General features: G+C 34.9%; 1 protein-coding gene across 1 annotated transcript; it reads right to left on the bottom strand.

Moving 5' to 3' along the window:
- Window positions 1-823: 823 nt before the first annotated feature.
- LOC127834676 (neurogenic locus notch homolog protein 1-like) lies at window positions 824-20983 on the bottom strand. The gene is made up of 14 exons (XM_052360698.1): window positions 20840-20983; window positions 20544-20612; window positions 20291-20373; window positions 20021-20092; window positions 19795-19882; window positions 19155-19249; window positions 17428-17496; window positions 17034-17160; window positions 14307-14414; window positions 13889-13996; window positions 11699-11832; window positions 9253-9349; window positions 8836-8997; window positions 824-1168 (listed from the first exon to the last, which is right to left on the bottom strand). Exons 2-14 carry the CDS (start codon window positions 20593-20595, stop codon window positions 924-926), a joined length of 1440 nt encoding a protein of 479 aa, XP_052216658.1. The 5' UTR covers window positions 20596-20612; window positions 20840-20983; the 3' UTR covers window positions 824-923.
- Between the last annotated feature and the right edge of the window lie 2593 nt (window positions 20984-23576).

Raw genomic sequence — 23576 nt, 5'->3', positions numbered from 1 at the left:
CGTGCATTTTACTGCAATATTTTCTTTATTTATTCGGAACTATTTTCGAAACATTAAGCTCCGCCCATAATTTATTGCAGAATAACCCACACTTTATTTCCTTCCCTGTCTATAGAAAACAAGTCGCGTGCCGTGTTAGAATCAATATCAGTATATATTGGCGCCGAATTCATTTGTGCGTTCGGTGAGGTCCTAGCTTAGTCGTGACCGATCTGCATCGTTCGTAGTACAGTCGCAGTAGATTCTTACACATCGTAGTGAAGTCGCGACCCTATTCGCAAGACTTCAACCAAACCCCACGATTCGTCGTAACTCAATCGTATCATTGTCGTAACTGAGTCGCAGACTGTCACGAGTCTTCCCGATTCAATAAATGTGAGAAATCGTAGCGAATCGTGGGCTTGTTTTCGTAGTGGAATAGGGCCATTACAGAGTACTATGTTTATAACGGCCTTAGTTTAACGCCATTGAATCCTTACATGTATGTTTCATACGAATATCTTTAAAAAAAAACTTGCTTTCAGTTTGGCTTAATGACAAGTTTCTAAAACGATGGTTATCGACTCTTATTGTGATGTTAACATTATATTATTACAAGCTAATAAATTCAAGTCGGCAAGCTTTAGTTACAAGCTTGCATTATGGGTATGTTTGGTTAAAATACCTCAGTGATAGAGCTGAAATACGGATGGAATACTGGTTTGCGCCTCTTACACAATTAAGCAGAATTGCAAACCCCCGTGTGTTAAATGACAAGGTGTTAACCTAATTATCAATTGATTAATGTCACTCACATATCGAATAAAACAACAGAACGAGCACGTTGCTTGGTCTTTAAAGACATTTAAATGGGATGCATGTTCACATACATTTCATTATTTTATTGGTCGTGCACGTGTGCATAATACGTCGTCGTGAAGGTGTCAAACTCTTCGAAACATCATTGTTGTACCCTTCAGTGCTTCACCGTTGTTATAGTCCCCGTAACACATCGCTTGGTAATAGAAGCTTTTTGATCCGGGCGTAACATATCTACCATTTAAGTTAGCCCATCCACAATTATTAAACCACCCTCCTGCGTGACTAAGGTTGGCGCATCTGCCGCTGTGTTCGTCGTCATATGTGGAAAATCTACTTCCGGAGCTATACGACAGCCCCTGTGAATCGCCTAAAAATAAAATGTTTGTGTTGTTATACAATTATCTAATTCTATAACATAATATCTAATAGCACCCTAATACATAAAAGTTGAACACACATATCATAGATAAAGTTCGGTAGTTTACGGTAGACGTTTGCTTTAAATGTTATCATAGACCGACCGTGACCACCGGCAGTTAACACGAACATCAACTAATTATTAGAAACATTGCTGCGCTGGATTTTTGCTGCGATATCGTTTTGCACTTGTAAAAGTGTTTTATTACAAATGATTAATTAGCCATGCCAGCATGATTAATATTTGCTAATAATTTTGATAGAAGAAACATAACATGGTGTGTCTGACAAGGAAAGCCTATTTGTCAAGTTTATTTTAAGGTAATAGGATCTGATTCTCTTCTGAAGTAGTAACAATATATATATTAATGTCTTTTGTGGATAACACAAATATGTCAATGTTGTCAATTAGTTGAGATGTTATGTTGACACTGGGAAATCGTACTATGTATGTATTGTTTAGAATTCAATATATTTAGTGTTAGCGTACGCATACAACACATATAAATTAAAACAAGATGACACAAAATAATATCTGTTGTAATGTTGTATTCGCTTAAACAAAACGCCCGTATTATGTTTAAGTTAAACGATGTACGTAATGACCACTTCTTAAGTTATCCAAGTATATCGGGTGAAAACATTGCGTAGTATACGACAAGTTTATTAACAATAGAGCGTCTTAGTCGTGTACTTGGTATGTGGACCCGTTTGCAAAATGTAGTTCGGGTCGTTTCTCAGTGGAATTGAGTTTATGGGTTTGTAGACATGCAAAAAAACCGAGTTGCTTGTCTGGCATCATGCCACGTTTTTGCTATTATCGATTAAAAGATTGCCGCCATTGACTTAATACAATTTTTACTTTAATTTACCCTAACAACAATATACATTTATAATAAATATATATACTGACTAAAAATAGTGTGTAGGATAAATTTATGTTATCAATGTATCTTTTTCAAAGTCAGAATGACCTTCAAACGGCATGTACAAGATCATTTTGTCATCAATACCGCTCAGACCTTTGATTGTTTTATTCATTTTCTTGCTGAATTGGCAGCTTCAATTTTACTAAAATATAACGGTTATTTATGCAGTTTTAAATTGTCAAATGTTTATTTACATATGGTTTTTGTATTCAAATCTATAAAAATATGCAAAAGAACCATTATTCTTTATAGATAATAATTTAATTTTATGCTTATTAGTTCATTTTGAATGCAAACATTGATTCGATCATTTTATTTACAAAAGCAGGAAAGTCACGGAATTGCGAAATGCGAGTCTTTTTACCACAGCATGCTGGCTGCTATGTTGATAAACTTTGGTTTATTTATTTTGTTCCCAAGTTTGATTAAATGGCTTTGTTGCTTTGATTCTAGTGTTAAATGTTTACATTTCTACGATCTCTGATTATCAGAGAAAATGTCAATGCAGTATCTCTTTTTGAAATAATACAGACAATACAGACATCAGATTTTCTAGCAATTTTCAGTATTTAAGAACAGTTGATTTTAGACCATTAATACAGAAAGAACTGAGAATTATATGTTATATTAATAACAGTTTTGTTTGGATAATATTGTTAATCACGTGTGAAATAAGAACAAACAAATACTATTATAAACAAGGAAAAATTACGAACGATAACATTTGGTGGAGTGAAATCAGTCTATTCAAGGTTTTAAGAGCTAGTGTATCTTTGGACACTATTAACTAACTCAGCAGTTGGTTTACTATATAAAATATCTTCTCTAAAAAACGTTTGGTCCCCTTGGTTGCAGAGGACGACGGGCTGCATCCCAGTTTATGTATCATCTGACAGAAAGATAACAAATAACGTCTAACCAGTGAAGACACTGCGCTTGCGAGGGCAAAGAGAGCTGCTGCACTAAGGAATGATATTGTTACAAAGCTCGTCAAACTTTTGGATGACAAGACGGATGATCACAATGCTATGCTTTCTTACCATAATACCAATAAGTGTTATAAATCGTACACACATTTCGGGCGTCTACAAGTGTTTGTTTCAGGAAATCCCTTCGCCGTAGCATTTTTCCATGTCCACCCCTAGCTGTCCGAAAGATCCCAGAACTTTGATTTGTGTAATATGTGGTAATGTAGAACACAAGCGGAACCGGGACAAATATATAATCTGCGAGTATGGTAGGGCTGAGAAATTTGTCAACATTGCAAAAACACTTCCAGGATGAAGTTTTCACAAGAGTGGCTGATCGTCGGAGCAACAACCAAGAGGAATGTATAAAGTCAGTCATCTCTGCAGACATATACTGCCATAACACATGTTGTCAGAGCTACCTACGAAAATTTGACCGTAACTTGAAATCTACTGATCATGTCATACCGGATATTAACAACATCAAGCGTGTACTCTTAAATCGCAAGCTTACTTATATTGACAATCTTCTTGCAAAGGGTGAATTGTGCACTATGAGTGATATTGTAGAGTTTGCATTAAGTTTGTGAAGAAGGTGAAGTGCTTACAAGTACATTCCTTAACCGTAATATGAAGCAGCTGATTATCAGTCATTATGGACATTCGGTCACAATATCGCCCAATAGTAGGGTCAACGAATCTGACATCATTTTTTCATTTGATATAAGCGCATAAGACATAGTGATCAAACTGAAGAATCAGGACATTATGCAGAAAGCTGGTGCCCAGTTAAGAAAAGTTCTCAAGGACGTTGATTTTGGCCTACAAGATTTGTTTTGCGACAGTACTGACCTCAAGTCTTCATGGGAAAGAACAATAATGTCAGGATTGTTTCTCACGTTTTTGTCAGCTCTTTTTAAGGGCCCTAAGTACACGCTTTTTCAAAGCAGTGCGCAGGACATTTAGGAACTTCTACAGCCTCTTGAAGATGAGGTACCTGAGGAGGCAGAGAAACAGTTATTACACGGTCATTTACCAACAGATCATCCTCCACAAGAACAAACAGAAACCTGGTTGAGAGACCATAAGAGTAAACAGTTACACTGCCTATTCCAGATGCTTGTGTACATCATGAAACACCATTGCATATGATGCTTGGCAACGCAATGTATGAAAGAGATCGCAGCAGGAGCCTTTTCACTTATTTCAACAGAAAGAGTGCATGTTCAAGTTTTCAAACCATCAGACTTGCCCTCAGTTTTCTTGCTAGCTATGCCGTGAAATGCTCAGAAGATGGAGAAACCCCAATACCCAGTACTTTCACCAAAGAGGACTATATTATTTATGGAATGAAAAACTGACAAATCATCAATATCTGGTACCGAAGGTTCACATTATGCTGCCCTAGTGGTATTTCAAGATGCCACAATGAATATGCCTCTTTCCGAACCCACAGTGTCCAATACAGGAATAAGCAATGAACATCCAATTCTGAAGAAAAAGCTACCATGTCAAGAGGTACCTCCCCATATCAAGCCAATAGTTAGACCAGCCTAATCACATGTTGCTGCATCCTGAAACGAAGAAGGCTACGTTGCTCGATGCACAAACTGCCCGGAATGTAGCCACTAAGCGTGAATTCACTATAAGTGTTCTGCGCAATGGTTCAGAAATAGAAAATCGTCATATATGGGCCGTTCATATGCTTGTTTATTCTGTTGTGGTGTCGATGATGCGTGTTGGCTTCCTACCTGTTATACAAAGACCCATCACTAAGCGTTCTACATTCAGACATTGCCTCACTTATTTTTAGAGTGTGCAAAGACAAAGTTAGATCAGAAATCGCTGGCAATATGGTGTGTAGAGGGTGTTTTTGCTCTTGCAGCAGACATTTACCTACACGAGACGAACAAGTTCAGCGACCTCTTTCTTTGTATGGGCCCTTTCAATTGGACCCTTGTTCTGCTTAGATGTCAGGGCAAACTTTTGCGAGGCTCTGGCCTAGATACTCCTACAAACAGTGTAATCAAAGGACATATTCGTAGAGGAGCCTAATACATAAGGCATGTAAACTGCTTATAAATATTGATGGTCCTGAGACACGACTGGCACCAGTTACACATGGTGGATCGGAGGAGCACCTTGGCATGCTGTTTTCCACAAAGTGCCTGAAGCCTTTACCACGGAGCTTGCTGATATTGTGCAAGTGTACAGGAAAGTGCGATACTCGATGGTGTCCTCGCCGTGCTGCTGGGGTTCTTTGCATCACAGTTTGTCATGGTAAAGTGGACAATTTACCTTGTGGAAACCTCACATGAAATGACTAACTTTGGAACAGTATGTAATCTATGTGAAACAAAGTATTTTGAAACCTATTAAAATGAGAATGATTTCATGTTGATGAGTTGTGTGCGTTTTTGCTATAAGTCCTTATGGAATAAGGTGTAAGCCCGTTGGTCTGTCCCTAGGACTGGGGATGACTCAGTGATTACCCAACCAACACCTGGCATTGCTTCAAAGTCTTCCCGACATCAAATAGATGTTACGTCAGTTTGACTTTGAGCAAACGTTGAACAAATATCACTGGTTTGCTTGGTAAGGGGTTTGGTCGATTATCACATTATCAAACCATCTGCATTTGGGTTTGAGTCCCGCTGACTGTAGTATTTTTCCTCCGAATGTGAAAATTTTCAATATACTAGTATTTTGTCTGTGAGCACAACATGCGTTAATTATCAAAATGTGCCAATTTTACGTAAAACATGCTCAACAGTATTGTAATTGAATTTATTACGTCGAAATTTGTTTCATTCAAGTTTATACACTGACTTTAGCTGCCCAAGGTCAACTCAAGGTCGTTGATGTATCAACTGACCTTGTACTTGACCTTTCCGGATTAATTACCCTCCATATTTAACATGACCTCTCATAACTGAGTTCTTACCAAAAAAGACATTATTTAGAGGTACAACCTTTGATTTTTCTCCAAAAGGCAATATATTTTTCCTTTTTAACATGGCCGTCGGCGGCCATATTGGATTATGGTATTTTGAGGCCACTGCCAGTGTGACGGACAAGCACCTCGGTTATCATGTATAAGGACTAATTAACTCTCATCAAGTGAGAAAATCTCCTAACCCAATTTTGCAAACGGGACTTCAGACCTAGTCCTGCACTATCTATACTGCTAAGGTTAATCCCAAATCAAGTGTTGCCCTACAGGCTGTCTTATGGTGTCCTGTATGTGTTCGCATCTTAATATGCATGTTGTCGTAAGCAATTGTACAAAAACAGTTCACTCTAGAGCTTTTAAGCCATTCGTTATATGAAGAACCTGTAACATAGTAGACGGAGGACACAAAGGCACGATACACGAAGACAATGTAAATTTTAGATATCTTTACGTTTTATTTCTGCTTATTAACACAACACAACGTATTCAAAATGTTTGTCAATATCAAGGCAAAGCGCGAAAGCACACAACGGCCTTGCCCGCGACAGCAACCAATAATGCGTCTTCTATGTTCGGCTGCTCAAGTAAGACTGCTTTATTAATATAGATATAAACAACGAAAGCTTTGATAATTGTTACGTGTGCAATTCTGATTGGCCGTGTAAAGTCATGTGTCTTCAACGTAAAGTTGATGTAACGTGTGCAATTCTGATTGGGTGTTTGTAAAGTCACGTGTCTGCAACATAAATATGACGTATGCAACGGACACATAACGAATACATACGGAATTGACCGAAGATTGACACATAAGGTAAGCAAATATTCGTGCCAGGTACGTATTGACGTTTTGATAACCCGAGGCTACTGAAATGTTGATCTAGGTGACTGCCTATTTAAGATTGTTTGAAATTTGGTACAAATTTCGATTATTATAGTGTGTTATGTTACAAACTTATGCTGCCGTTCTATAAGAGCTAGCTTTTATAGCGACGCGGTAGAGTGTCTGTTCGATTTGGAAGCAAGAGGTCCCGTGTTCAATCCCAATTGTGCTCGGATATTTTTCAAGCTGAGCTACAATAAGAACTTGCAATTTCTCATCAATTGTGTGTTTATTCAATTATTGTAATTAGAACCGCTTAATGCTTATCTGGACCAACATGCATGTGATTTGTTCAAGGATTTTGATTTGTCAATGATTAGTTTGGTACATTTACATGTTATTTTTTTTTATACCGTTTTCTATTTCAATTTTGAGATTTCAGTGCGATGTGTGTGCCATACAATTGTCCTGTTCTGGCTGAACCTTACCACCATGCTTTCTTAATGTTACAAACTTCAACATCTATTTTGCAAATATTATAATTCAGAAATGATATACATGTATACCGCGATACCCGTAACACATCTGTATGATCGGCGTAAACAATATGTCACCAACATACAAAAATCATGCAGTTTGAATATCGTTATCTATTATTAGGACCATACATCCGGTCCATAAATATGTTATTACACTGAAAATAACCAGGCGATCGCAACCAATGAATTTGGTCTTGTACACGTTTCACTTATATTAGCAACACATACGTATATATTGATGAAAGCCCTGTGGTGTAGATTCCACGCAGCCTTGCGGTATGAAAGCGATGAGTGACAACAATACCACCTACGTATTGGTTATAAGAACAAAAACTGTATTACGATAAATATTACGCCAATCTGACAGTTCAGGAAGATTTTTTGACGAATGTTCAACTACGCATCGGCTCAGTCAATCTTGTTGTAACTTCAATTTCGACCCTACAAGAAGTTTTCAAATGGCCAATAGTTTCAGTTATCAGATTTGATAGTACATGATAGTACATATACTTTAAAAACTATAGCATGCTTAATTTGTATTCATAACTTTCCTTACAATAGAAATTCTCAAACTATGATTTTCGTATCTTTGTAATACTCGAAAATACGAATATTTATTAGAAACACATTTGAAAAATATATAATTGTTAATAAAACTTTCATAAAAAAAGTTAATATTCGTAAATACACGTAGAAAAACATATGCACATGTTTGAAATTCAATGCTAGTTATCCTTGTTCCACTGAGCATTATCCACTTAAGATTGTTTCTGTATAACTGTTCGCCACGAACAGACACGTGCATGCAAAATAGTCAGCTGAATCTATGTGAACTGACCCCGCTTAAAATACTATTTTGATTTAGATTTTCAAATGAGCGGGTTTCGTCTATATATGATTTGTGTTTAATTTGTAAACTATTTTAGTTCGTCAATTTAGTTCATGTTTATGTTTGTAAGACAATATACCATGCAACACAATCTATACTATGCTTCTTATCCGCGCATACATGTATATTCAATACAAATTTACTGATAATGGCAACTTTCGTTTGTTCTGATAGCTGCGTAACGTTATGCATGTATTAATGTTAAACAACTAACGGGTATTCCATAACGGAAACAAAACCGATGCGTCTTAACTCTAAAAAACGTGTGTGGCAATTTGTTATCACACTTGTTTTCAAATTAAGGTTTTCAAGGAAATGCCTAAGCTCATGGGGTCTTTATTACAAATTGTTCATATCGTTTCTCAAGATTTTTGTGGAGTTGGTAGACGTACAAAACTGTGTACCCTAACCCTGGGTATATGTGCTGGTATATTATTGTCTGGACAACTAAATGTCGTGCGAAGAAAACGTGTTTCAGTTGTACAAACGCAAACATATACAAATATAACGTGGGCTTACCTGCAGTGCCATGACCCTTTTCAATATGCAGAGTGTATTCAGGTGCAGCCGACAGCCTGAAGTCCGGAAATACCTCATACAACAAGTGTCCGTCAGCCGTCTCCAACTCGATACGGAGTTCAGACGTTACGTTGGCGGTCATTGCGTGTATATACTTCAATCCTAAGAAATAAGTCATTTAGAAAGCTCATGCCAATACTACCTGTTAGAATACTTATATTAAAAAACTATATAAAACACGAGCATATTTTGAAGTATATGTGCATCCATTATTTACAATATAATTTGTGAGCATACATCAACACCTCACTGTACAAAGTCAAATTAAATATGATAATTAATTATTAACAATCGAATCATAAAGAGAATTTGAAGAGTTTTTTAGGGTGCTGGGAAAAATGAAGCGATATACTTTACCAAGCCAGAATTCTCCATGAACGTCTCCGAAGCCATTTTCATAATTTAAGAAATTTTGGTAGAAATCCACAGATCCATTCACACGACGTTGAAACACCTGAAATAATATTATTCCTTATCATAAAACTACTACTACTACTACTACTACTACTACTACTACTACTACTACTACTACTACTACTACAACTACTACTACTACTACTACTACTACTACTACTACTACTACGACTACTATACTACTACTTCTATTACTACTACTACTACTACTACTACTACTACTACTACTACTACTACTACTATTACTACTACTACTACTACTACTACTACTACTACTACTACTACTACTACTACTACTACTACTACTACTATTACTACTACTACTACTACTACTACTACTAATAATAATAATAATAGTAAAAATAATTAACATAATAATAATGATAATATAAATAATACCAAAACAATTATATCAATAATATTATTAAAAACACAGCTAAAACTACTAATAATAGTGCACTAATTTAGTGTACTACTACAACAGCAGTATATTCTACCAATACTACTACATATATTACTTGTACTATTTTTTATACTATTTCTTCTACTACTACTACTACTACTACTACTACTACTACTACTACGACTACTACTACTACTACTACGACTACTACTACTACTACTACTACTACTACTACTACTACTACTACGACTTACGACTCCTACTACTACTACTACGGCTACGACTACTACTACTACTACGACTACGACTACTACTATGCGACTATTACTAGACTACTACTACTACTACTACTACTACGACTACTACTACTACTACTACTACTACGACTACTACTACTACTACTACTACTACTACACTACTACTACGAGTAGTAGTACTACTACTACTTCGACTACTTCTACGACTACTACTACGACGACGACGACTACGACTACGACGACGACTACTACGACTACTACGACGACGACTACTACTACTACTACTACTACGACGACTACGACTAGACGACGACGACTACGACGACGACGACTACGACTACTACGAACTACAACGACGCGACGGCTACTACGACGACGGCGACTACAACGACCACTACGACTACGACTACTACGACTACTACGACTACTACGACTACTACTACTTCGACTACGACGACTACTACTACTACTACTACGACTACTAGGACTAAGACTACGACGACTACGACGACGACGACTACTACGACTACTACTACTACTACTACTACTACTACTACTACTACTACTACTACTACTACTACTACTACTACTACTACTACTACTACTACTACTACTACTACTACTACTACTACTACTACTACTACTACTACTACTACTACTACTACTACTACTACTACTACTACTACTACTACTACTACCACTACTACTACTACTACTACTACTACTACTACTACTACCACTACCACTACTACTATTACTACTACTACCACTACTACTACTATTACTACTACTACTACTACTACTACCACTGCTACTACTAGTTGTGTTTCTGATCTCTCGGCAATCTTTCGCAAAAAATTATTTCGGAAATATATACTATTTATCTTACAAGCGATCCTTTGTATTGACGTTTTTACATATTAGAAAAAACAACAACACAATATTGCATTAGATTAAAGACAAAAGCATACACTAAATTCAAATAAGTGGTATAGAATTCCACTATGTCAAATACAAATAAAAATATATAGTTTTATGCAAGGACACGTACAAGAAAAAATGATCAAACAATGAAGTTTTTGCAACACTTGTATCGCTAATTGGAAAATTCGTGTGAAACAGTCGATTTATAATAGCTTCTAAAGAATTAATATCACTACGGTTGCAAGTCGGATACTGTTTCAAATGGTCTTATTTTAAAGAACATTTTACATAATATGTAATTATCTTTATTACTTAAATATGTATCTTTATTTAATTCTATTTGAACTGTTTAATAATAAAAATAGCAATAGAAGAAATAGTATTAGTGCAATAATAATAATATTACTACTAATAATAATTTTATAAATAACAACACTTATACTACTACTAAGTAGCCAAAATAAATTTAAATGCTTGTCACTAGTTATTTTCCTTCAACTATGTATATATGTGATATTAATGTATTTTTATTGCACTCATGTGTATAGTGTGCCTAGATCATGAAAGAATATGTATCGTAAAAACGAACAAGGACTTGAATATGACCTTTCAAACATAAAATCCTCTATGGCCGCCATAAGTAAGCTTTGACTGCTGTTACTCAGTAATATGGTTAAACATGTATCTTACCACATCGTAATTTCGACTTAGTTAAATTGCTATTCCCCGATCGAATATCTACCAAATCAGTCTATGATGTGTTGATAAAACGGTTTACGGATTAAATAGTTAATGCAATTCATACCGCCCATCCCCCTCCGTCCGTTTCCATGTCACAGTACACCTCAATGTTCTGAAACATCCCTGCAGGAAGAACGCTGTACACGCCACTTACATGGGTCAGGTTTCTTTGATCCATGCAATCTTGTATCCTAAATTCTTAAGTAAAATTATAAGGTCATGATGCATGATTATTGCTTTAAATATTGTACACATGTATCATACCATTCTATGCAAATCTTTATTCATATTAGTATAATTGTATTTACGATAACGATCAGTGTTATTATAATTGTATGTATTATTACTCTTTTTGTTTTTTGATGAGAATAATAATTATAATAATAATGATAATAAGAACATGCTAGAGAAGACGAAGGAAATTTATATAAAGAAAAATGAAAATTATAGGTATAAGTTTTATTTTAATTATTATTAGTATTATAAGTAGTATTAGTAGTAGAAGTAATAGTAGTTGTAGTAGCAGTGGTAGTCATAGTAGAAGTAGTAGTAGTAGTAGTAATAACAGTATTATAAGAGGTAGTAGTAGTAGTAGTATATTTATCATTAGCATTATTATTGTTACTATTATTATGTTTTTGTTGTTGTTTTTGCTTTTGCTGATGTTTCTGCCGTTAGTGTTGAGCTTGATGATGATTTCTGAAAATTGCTTTAATGAGCAATTATCGTAAATTTAAAGATGAAAATATAACTGTTATAAAACGCCGTGTCTCAGTAAATACACAGATAGCTACATTTAGGCACCAGGTACACTTTTATGCCAAACCGTGGACTTATATGACTAAAATACTTGGCATGCTTGTAATAACTTTTAGCTGGTAATGCAAAGAAGGATATTGATAGCTTAAGTTCAAACTTATATGTGGATTTGTGTTTCGCTCATTAAGATCGTGCTTCTTTTTGGGGCAAGGCAACACTTTGACACGTCACATTTGGCCCAAATAGTCACACAACTGTATAGTGTATATACATATTTATTACATGGCATGTAATGCAAAATCTAATAGCAAATAAAGAACAAATGTAAGAATGGTATTACCATTAGACTAATAATTGGTTTTATGCAAACAAGAGCATTGTGTAACATTTTAAATCACTATGCAATGTTACTGAAACAGGTATCAGATATATCTTCCTTTTGATGAAAAAGCTGTAGAAAAATAACCTCATTTTATTCATATTCATATCATCACCATTCTTTTTCAAGACATTCGCTGATATTGATTTGTACAAACATTGGCTCAGAAACGGTGTAAATGAAGTAAAAACTGAGTTACATCATATATCGAAAACATGGAAAATGCGTCGTTATCGAATGTAAAACAATTAACCATCAATTAAATAGATTTTTCAGCAAACGTAAAAATAATCCACCAATAGTAATCGAAATGCTTACCTAATCTTAACATGTATACATAGAAAATTGATCACACCATATTGAGCTTCTGTCAAAAAGCAGAAACATTAAGAATAAATGAACAATATTACCCTAGTGCATACTTTTACTTACTGGTAAATATGTTAATTATTATAAGTTTCATAACTATGGCGGATACGTTTTCATGCTTATGTGTATTCATCAGTCAATTTGATAGAACTGAAGAGCGGGGGAATTTTATACATGTCTATACATGAATATTTATGGAAAATGATAGATTTATGTGAAGCGAACACGTGCGCCTTATATTGTTTTATCACCCATTTAACAGTTGTCGTGTAATGTAGAAGAAGGGCGATTGCCTACTTTTGTTCAATATTTGCATTTGAGAATACTCAATATCGTAACATTGTCTGTAAGGGAATATATTAACATATTGATAAAGCGTTTAGTAAATAACCGGAATGTGTTTAGAGATCATATTGGCTTACATCTTTTGAAATAAATGAACGATGTGGTCAATAAGATGGTCGATGACAAGAACTGTATACAACGTGATCAAATAACATTGATGGCCGTTTCTACAAATAAACGTTGTTAATTTTTGTGTGAATACACAGTTGGGTTGGGATGCGCAGTAGTTGAACTCTCAACAATGCCGATGTTGGAAAGATAACACAGTTAGCCAATCAGTTATCACAAAACACGGACGTGTGTCCTTTGGTCTTTGACCTAAATATTAATTAACATCGGATCGACCTTAATAGCACCGAAGATGTTGTATAGGGATGATGCCACAAACAGTGTATGATTTACCTGCGCAATGGCGCCCAATGTGAGACGGGTCACACGCACACGTATAATTCGTCTTTCCATTGACACATATCCCATGTTCACAGGGGTTTAGGAAGCAATAATTAAGATCTGTAAATATTTAAGAATCACACACTGAAAAAGCATAAAAAAGTACCATTAAATTCACAGAATACTATTATTTTTGAATCGAATATCCTTGTTTGTATTTGCTATTCAAATTTCAACATAATTGTAAATACAGTTACTGATTACGATCAATGGTTTTCAAATCCTTTTAAATTAATAAACCATTCAATAATAACAAAACACGCTCGTATGTTAATTGGACGTTGACCCATATATTCATTTACACCGTATCGACCTTAATAACACCGATGATGTCGTTTAAAGCTACAGGCTAAACTAGTTTAGGATTTACCAGTGCAATTGCTTCCAGTGTAAGACGGGTCACACACACACGTATAATTCGTCCTGCTATTGACACATGTCCCATGTCCGCATGGGTTTGAGGCGCAATAGTTAACATCTGTAAATATTGAAGAATCACAAACAGAAAATGCAGATAAATAGAACCATTGAATTTACAAAAAATATTCATTCCTGAATTCAGTATCTGGGCTGGAAAGGTTTCGACCGATGACCTACTATGTATATTTATCAACTTAAATAACACCAGTTGTTTTGTAAAGATATGATGGCTAAAAAAGTCTCCGATTTACATGTCCAATTGCGTACTTTGTGAAACGAGTCACACTCACACGTATAGTTCGTCCAGCAAATTACGCATGTCCAATATTCAAATGGGTTTGGGACACAATATCTAACCTCTGTACAGATTCAAGAATCACCCAAGTCAAGCATGCAAATACATTGTACCCTTGGATAAATGTCTTTATATACTTGCTAAATTAAGTAACCGTGCCAACAAGTTTCAATTGTTGAACTTAGTTAATTTACTGTTGCTGATTACCATGATTTCTTTTTAGATCATGTTAGATTTACCACTGTTATTACGAGTAAGCTCGTGTGTTAAATTACACTTTGACCAATACATTGTGTATGTAACTTTATAAGGTAACAACCGCAATAACACTAATCATGTATAGTGATTATGACTAAAATAAAACAGGATTTACCAGAACATTTGCGTCCAATTTGAGACGGGTCACACACACACGTATAATTTGTCCTGCCTTTAATACATGTCCCATGTTCACAGGGGTTAGGGGCTCAATAATTAATCGCTGATATATATATATATATATATATATATATATATTATATTACTTTACACCGTATCGACCTTTATAACACCGATCTTTTTATATTGCGATGAATACTCAGGATTTACGAGTGCAATTGCAGAGTGTGAGACGGGCCATACACACACGAATAGTTCGTCCTGCCCTTTAGACATGTCCCATGTTGAAAGGGGTTTTGGGTGCAATAGTTAACCTCCTTAAATATTAAAGAATAATGCACTGAACACATGCTTATATAACTTTACCATTGGAATGTACATATAATTATAAATTATGAATTGTGTATCCTTTCTGGCAAGATTTAAATGTCGACCTAATTTGAATAACGTTTATGATTGCCATGACTGCCCTTCAAATCATGTGCACAATTAATCCAAACACGTACTTGTCGAGTTCTACATTGAGCAAATCTTTTGTTTGTTGTTTTGTTTTAAGATGATCCTGTCATTGTTGAATACGCTATATCGTTTAGCTTTAACATATGTGTATTGCGGTTCGGAAACACGGAAAATACGCCTTAATGCTGCAAACAAACATCAGAAGCAAACTTCGAACATTAAGTTTTATTTATATCTCTTTTAAGTAACTTAGCTTATGCAAATATTTTATTCTGAAGCAATACATTATCAGAAAAGCGTGACAATGTACAACTCTGAGGCAGTATTTGAGCGATGATTGTACTCATAAAAGTTTCCATTTTAAAGTCTAATAAGACAAATTCTAAGCACATGTGGATCCATACTGCGCTTTTAAAGACATGTGAATGGTGAAATAAGCATTGTATGCTCAAAAAATGTTCAAGACATGCAAATAAGAACAACATATGCAAAAATATTTTTTTTATATAAGTGATTGATTACCCGACTTAGAAAACAAACGAGTTAGATTCAGTAGACAGCGTTTTAAATCAAACCGTCATCACGATTGTTTCTAATGAAAACACTAAAAGGTTTTAGAAATACTCATATTACGAAACCATAAAGTAAATATCAAATGAGCTCAACAATAAGGTGGCATTTTTTAACTTGACTGCTTGCATACTTCGTATACAAAGTGAGTGAGAAATGAGTGAGCAATATATTGCTTGAGCGAGTGTGTGAACGAGTGAGAGAGTAAGTGAAAGAGAGAGAGAGAGAGAGAGTGAGTGACTGATTGCGTGAACTTGAGTGGTGAGTTGGTGAGTGAATGAGTAAGTGAGTGAGCGAATGGTTAAATGAGTGAGTGAGTCGGCGGGTTGTCTGGTTAGATTTTGTTTGTGTCGCTTGGTGGATGGGTGTTTGTTTGAGTGATTGATTGAGTGAGTGATTAGGTGAGTGAGTGAGTGAGTGAGTGATAAATGAGTGATTCGGGATTGATGAATTAACTGAGTGAGTGAGTATGTGAGTGAGTGAGCGAGTAAGATAGATATTAATTGAGTAAGAGAGAGTGAATGAGTAATTCAATAATTGAGTGATTGAATGATTAAGTGATTGAATGATTGAGTGATTGAGTGTCTGTGTATGGGGGGTAATCGAGTGAATGAGTTAGAGAGGGAGTGCGGTTAAGAGATCGAGTGAGAGAGTTAGTGAGTGAATAAGTGATTAGTGAATGAGTGAATGAATGAATAAGCGAGTGAATGCATGAGTGAATGAGTGAGTGCGTGAAAATGTGAAAACAAATAATAAATTTGAAATTATACAAGCAATCAATTAGTGTATCTCAATCAATCAATCAACCAAAATATAAATAGGTTAACTAAAAAATCAGTGTATCAGTCAATTAATAAGTCGATACATATATACAAAATCAATAAATAATGAATAAAAGTAATAGAATATATTATATTAAACAGTTGAACATTTTAACAACATAGACTATCAGCAACTATTTGAATCTATTCATACCGCAGTTTGCGTTGCAAAGATCGTCATGGCAACACTTGTGACAGACGGTTTCCGCCAACGATCTAGTATCATCATAGATCGACCTTCCAATTATTTGTGAACTGCCCATGGTTTGAGGTTGGCAGTGCTAAAATGTTTGTTATTGTCATTATATCAGAATGCAGAATGGTTTACTCATTACCGCTGATCGTAGGGTTACTTACTGCTCAATATGGTGTATGCTCGCACAATATTGAGTGCTATTCACGTGTTTGATATTCAAATTGACCTTGTTAATATTTTGGGTTGTAATATGTTATAGACACACGAACAATAATCATATATTATACGCCGAACGAGTCACTTTTTAAAACTATTAACAATTTGTTAACTCGAATAACCTTATTTGACATACCGCTAATCCGACACACTGTGAAGTGTACACTGTGTCGCCAAACTCGCTCTGTTCGTTGATCAAGCACATCTGAAAAAGACGGTTCCGAGATTGGCCACGAATCGTTTTAACTCTAATCAGAATAATCTAGTTTAAATAATTAGTGTCCTTGCAGCTATAATCAAAAGCATAAGATAATTTGTTTTCATTAATCATAAACAAAATGCCCGAGCAATTTGGTACACAATTCAACTTTTCAACATGTATTGTTTATTTGCGATTATTTGACAATATTGCATAATACTGACGTATGCTTATTTGTCGTGTGCAGTATGTCTAAACAAATAAAAACATGATTACGCAATCCCGATAATTTCGCATCCAACACAATTCTACGCAAGCTTATCGACCTGTTTATAAATAATCAATTAATACTAAAATATGTTGTATTATTTCGTATACCACTTGAGTACACTTTTTCAAGACACATTTTTATGTCCAAATAATCATAACAACTCATGACAAATAGTGTAATGATTATGATGGGTTATGTAGAGAGTCATTATCGAATAGGAATTGGAGAAAATATACATTTGGGAGACGGAAAACTACAACGGGCGAGGCATGGTCAGGGGTGATAACCCCAAAAAAGGGTTAGGGTAAGGGTTAGGGTTAGGGGTCGGGTAAGGGTTAGGGTTGGGTTTAGGCTAACCCAAACCCTAACCCGACCCCTAACACTAACCCAAACCCTAACCCTAACCCTCTAACCCCCCTTGCGCAATACCATACCATGCCTCGCCCGTTGTAGTTTTCCGTCTCCCGACATATAATTGTTCCTGAAACATGCCAGTGTACGGTCTTCCTTGGTAAATATAAATTGTTATTCCGGTCGGTTGATTTTTTTTATCAAAAGTTATCGTATGTTTTCTCAAGACAGAATATTGAAAATTAAACAATGCATGATATGACGGCAGTCCGAACACGTTGATAGGCCAGGTGCAATATATAAATTAAAACTGATATGATCAAGAAGTTGTTATTAATTGTGGAAAATAAAAACGTATGTGTTCATGTTTCATACGATAAATAACATAATGAAAGGCTGGAGCAAACAATTTATACCAATTTTTATTTGGTGATAGATAATTAAAATCTAGCAGCCTATATTCTATAAATATCAATTTAATGAAATTGTTCGAAATAACACTAAATTGAAATATTGATTATATTAAAACTTACATACTTTTTATATGAATACACATCCAAACTACGTTATTAAGCATTCTCATCTTATGTAACTGCTTCTTCATTACATACATTACGAGATATAATCCCAACAAGAAATGATTCGGTGACAACTGTTTTTATTATGTGAATGCATTTTTATGTTCGCGTAGGCATCAAACTATTGGTGTTTTGAATTTACAGTTTAAAGGCGGTAAATCTTTTTTATGATCAGTGTTTGAATTGTATATACTTTCCTGTATTGTATAGGCAAATGGTATATTGAATTAAATAACATCTATCATATACACACGATAAAATAAGTCATGATACTGTTCCTTTAGTCTCATGTTTTTTTCCATCAAATAAATATGTAAAGTAAATAGGCCACTATATGAGCTGTAACATGTTTAAATGTAAAAGTTTAATACGAAACTAATAAGGTATATACGTTAACAACGCATATTTAGAGAAAACAGGTTTAACAAGACTAGTACAGGCATTTACATGTTTAAAGAACTAACTTCGTTAAGTCCGCAGACATCTATTCTGTGACATGTACCATCAGTGATTTGTGCAGGACAGTTGAAGCACACTGGGCCCCGTTTAGATGGGTATCCTGTCAGAAGAGATTTTCTTTGTATATACATTTGACTGATCATAAGAACACATGTATTATTTCACAAAAACGCTCCAAAATATTATATACTGCGTTATAATAATGTGGGAACGACTCAAATTTCAGCCAAAAAATACATATTATTGTTTGTAAGAAGGAAGACCTCTCTTAGCTGTTCGAAAACCGTTTAATAGAGGTACGATAAGTGTGTAATTGTTTATCAAAATAGAAGATAAACATTTAAAATTAAATCTCTAGTTTCGTCATATGATATGCGGTCTTTGTCTTTGTAATACCCCAATTTTATCTAAATCTAAAAGCGATAACCTAAGCTAGTATAACTCTCTTTTCTGGTATCTTTGACACCAAGTTTGCTATCGGCAGATAAATAGCATATATATCGCATTATCGTTCGTTCAAAACCAGCAAACGGCAGATAAGTGCGTGTGTTCGCATCATTTAAGTTACATCAACTGTTAAACTATTGGCAAATTAACCTATGCTTCTATGACATAGTTTCAGTTTTTCTAAATTTCATTGTGTACCTGTCAAGCCACACCCGGCAGCGTTACAAAGGTCTGTACTACAGCACTCGTCACACGCCTGAAGGCCTTGCGAGCGGTTGGAACACGCCTTAACGACACCAAGCATTGCAGGTAACTCATTAAACGATCAATTAAATCGTTATTTAAATTATTTGTACTGTCGAACACGTGTGAGGCATATGATTTGTAATTGTAACACAATCAAATAAACGAATTAAGATCATACCCAAGGATGTACACAGCTCACGTCAAACTCAACATCCCCATATGGATTTGTGGTCCGGTGAATATTACAGACCTAAGAGACAACTCGAATTTTAAACGATACTGCAGGTATATTCAAATTTTGGATTAGAACATATTATTGATTCAATTTAATGGAATCAATGGTTTTTGAAACAAGCTTGTTTGTATTTAAAAAAAATATCAATAACAAAAACTAAAATTGATTAGCTAAGCTATTTTCACATGCGTTCACATGTCAACAAAGATCTACCTCGCCTGGCTGACATTCCCTCACATATTTGCAGTGTCTAGGACTTTGGATATCCGTACAATGAAGGCAAGTCAAACAGTCAACTGAAACAAAATATTAGTATTTACACGTTTTATATAATCTATGTAATATCGTCTTTGCTAAATATGTATTAATATAACAACAGTATAATTACATATTTTTATAACATACACATCAAATAAATAAAAACATTTTTGATTGGAAAAATCATATACAGACACGTGTAACATACCGCTGAAAACGCTGATGCCAGCTAGAAGAACAATGAAGAAGCTGAAGAACATCTTGAGACGCCGGTGTACTATAAGCGCAATTAAAACATTACTAGTAACTCGTGAGATTGTACACCTGACGATGAACCATATCTGCGTTAAAGAATTGTAAGGCTGATTCAATCTCATGCAAATGAATATAACAATATTGGTGGCCTTATTGATCATACGTTTAACCTTTATAAAGAGTAACATGTTGAAAAGAACATGTGATCAAACAAGTCAGTAGCCTGTAAATATATATAATAAAACTTACCTTAAGCATGCGTTTCCCTTCAGCACTGCCACGAATATCCTAACTATGCAATTTATTTAGAGGATCGGCCTTATCTATTAACATTTTACGGCGTATTTTGCAATGCGTTGTTCCATTTGAGTAGCAGAAACGTTGTGATGGTTTCTAAATATAAAAGCAAGAATCACGAACTTCTACGATAAAGAGCGGTACAAGGTTTACATTTGGTGTCATGATTTAAATAAAGTTTATATAACATCGTATATTCATGATTATTCGTGTTGTTCAATGTTTATTTTTAATTGAATTTCCTTAAACCCCGTTTATACTTTTTTAATATTCTTTTAATCTACATGCCGATCGCTTACTTTTAATCCCGTAATTCTAAACGGCAATAATCGAAATTATAACTCCGTACGAAACGTACCTTGAACCTTAGTTCTGATCAAGGACTATGAGGCACATACACATTTTATTTGATTATTCCTAATTGTATGCGTATGATTCTGTGAATGTGAACTATGATTATGTTTTACATCTTGCATATTACATTGGAAATATGAAATATGTTCCATATATGAGTAATTACTGCCAGTTGTGAGCCATAGAGGATTCTTTGGAAAATGTACATCAAGGAACATTAACCATCTTTAAATGGAAAAAGAAAGTTTGTTAAAGTATAACGTAATATCAATACACAAGCATGCTGTTATTTGGATTAAAACGTGATATATCTCAGCGTCGATGTGCTTTGGTTAAATATCAAGATTGCAACACGTATGGTCTTCGGGGCGATATAAGTTACCGTAGGTCACCATATCTGGTTGTGTGTGGTCACAGAAGTCCGGTCTTTCTTGAATGTTTACACATTGGTGCCAGAACTCTAGTAGCAAAATCAACGCCTAGCCATAATTTTTTTACTCGTTTTTTGCTTCATAAGCTTGGACATGGTGCAGAGTGCTTGGAGTTTCTAAAATTACAGAGGGTATCTAGTATATCACTCTATCAGAACGGAACAGAATAAGTAACAGGTCATATAATACAATGGACATGCATGTATCGTGACAACAGTTGAGCAAATATCAATTAGATAATAGCACAATTTCATGAAACATTGGAAAATCTATCTGATAACAACTATATATAATGTATATGGAGGTGGGTGAAGGTGATCAATCAAAACCTGATACAGTGAACGAATGCGAAGATTATATATAAGAAATTACAAAGATAAGCTAGACGTTCCTAATAAGCAATATTTCGGTGAAACTACTATACAATTTATTTGTGACACGAAGCAAAATAATCAATTTTAAGATTCAAAAAACAACGACGACAGCATGTATAAAAACTTATCATCAAGGTCAATAAAGGTCAGTATAACAATAAAGTACGGAAGTAGTATCCGTTTTCGAATAATTAAAGTCGGTTACATGTCAGGAATATTGTGTCGTGGTGGAGACACAAAGGTTAACAACATACAAAGACATAACATCAACCAAACCCTTATTTAGAAAACAGCACAATTAAATAAAGAGATATGTAAAGGAACGTAAAATACGTGTGCCTTTAGTGTGGAGCAGTGTTCTGCACGGTCATCAAATGGAGCTTCACACAGGATATTTACCTTGTACTATGCGAAGAATTTGAAGACAGGTTATTTCACTAATCAAGCGACAATAAATATATTATTTTTCAGTAACAAAATAAAGACTTACGTAATATTTACATATTAAAATATGTAATAAAGTCAAATTGAAGCAAGCCAAGTAATATATAATTATGATTGATATGCATATGATCTGCTTTAAGAAAAGAGAATCAATTGTGTGCACGGTATGGTTAACAGGGGCTCGCAATATACCTGAGGTTTTTGCCATCGAACATCCGCTACGATGACAGAAATGGACTGTAAACATAAAAATAGCCTTAAGGTAGCATTTAGATCAAGGCCCCAAAACGTGAATCGTTGAGATTTTACTTTCTGTTGGAATAGTGGCATTTTCAGTTGTTTCCGATCGCTAAGAAAGAAAGAAATTGTTATTATAAACACCATAATTTTGAAACAAAGAGGTTTAAACTTTTCTCCATCTAACAGATTCATTTTCTTAGATCCAATATCGCTGGCATTACTCGTGCATTAATTCAAAAATGGAAAAAAACAGCATGCATATGCTCTTCTTTAAAAGAAATTATTTGTGATTACTGTACAATAATATTCATCATTAGCATATTAATAGTTCATTATTGGCGATCCATCGTTGTTCTTCGGCTATTCTTCTATAATTCTTCAAGCCTTAAACAACATATTATCAGCAAAATAAACTATTCGTCTGGCCTGCCACTCCGCGGGTCGCGAGTTCTTATCTCAGACCTACCGCACAGCTTGTGTGGGGACTGGTGTAAATAGGCGCACTTGATTCTACTGGTCCGACGCCTAGATCTTTCAAGCGTGCACATAAAACGCTTGTTAATTTATAACTGACCGCCCCGATATGACTGGTATATTTTACATTTTACATTTTTTATCTCAGTGACGTAATCAATCGGTCACACGACAACTTCTTTGTTTAATATGTGGATATTTTCGATGTTTTTCAACTGTATTTGTGTCATATCACGGTCGGCGATAAGTAAACTAACAACTATTGAAACAATGGTCTACGGCTTGTACTTTTTATGTAATGATTGCACACAAACTTGGAACTTTTTTCAACAAAACCTAATCGTAGTTCCAGAAAATCCAATATATAGTTTT

Source organism: Dreissena polymorpha, chromosome 6 (genome assembly GCF_020536995.1).
Source record: "Dreissena polymorpha isolate Duluth1 chromosome 6, UMN_Dpol_1.0, whole genome shotgun sequence".
Lineage (NCBI taxonomy): Eukaryota > Metazoa > Mollusca > Bivalvia > Myida > Dreissenidae > Dreissena > Dreissena polymorpha.
The sequence above is the reverse complement of the archived record's forward strand: the minus strand, read 5'-3'. Positions and strand labels throughout refer to the sequence as shown.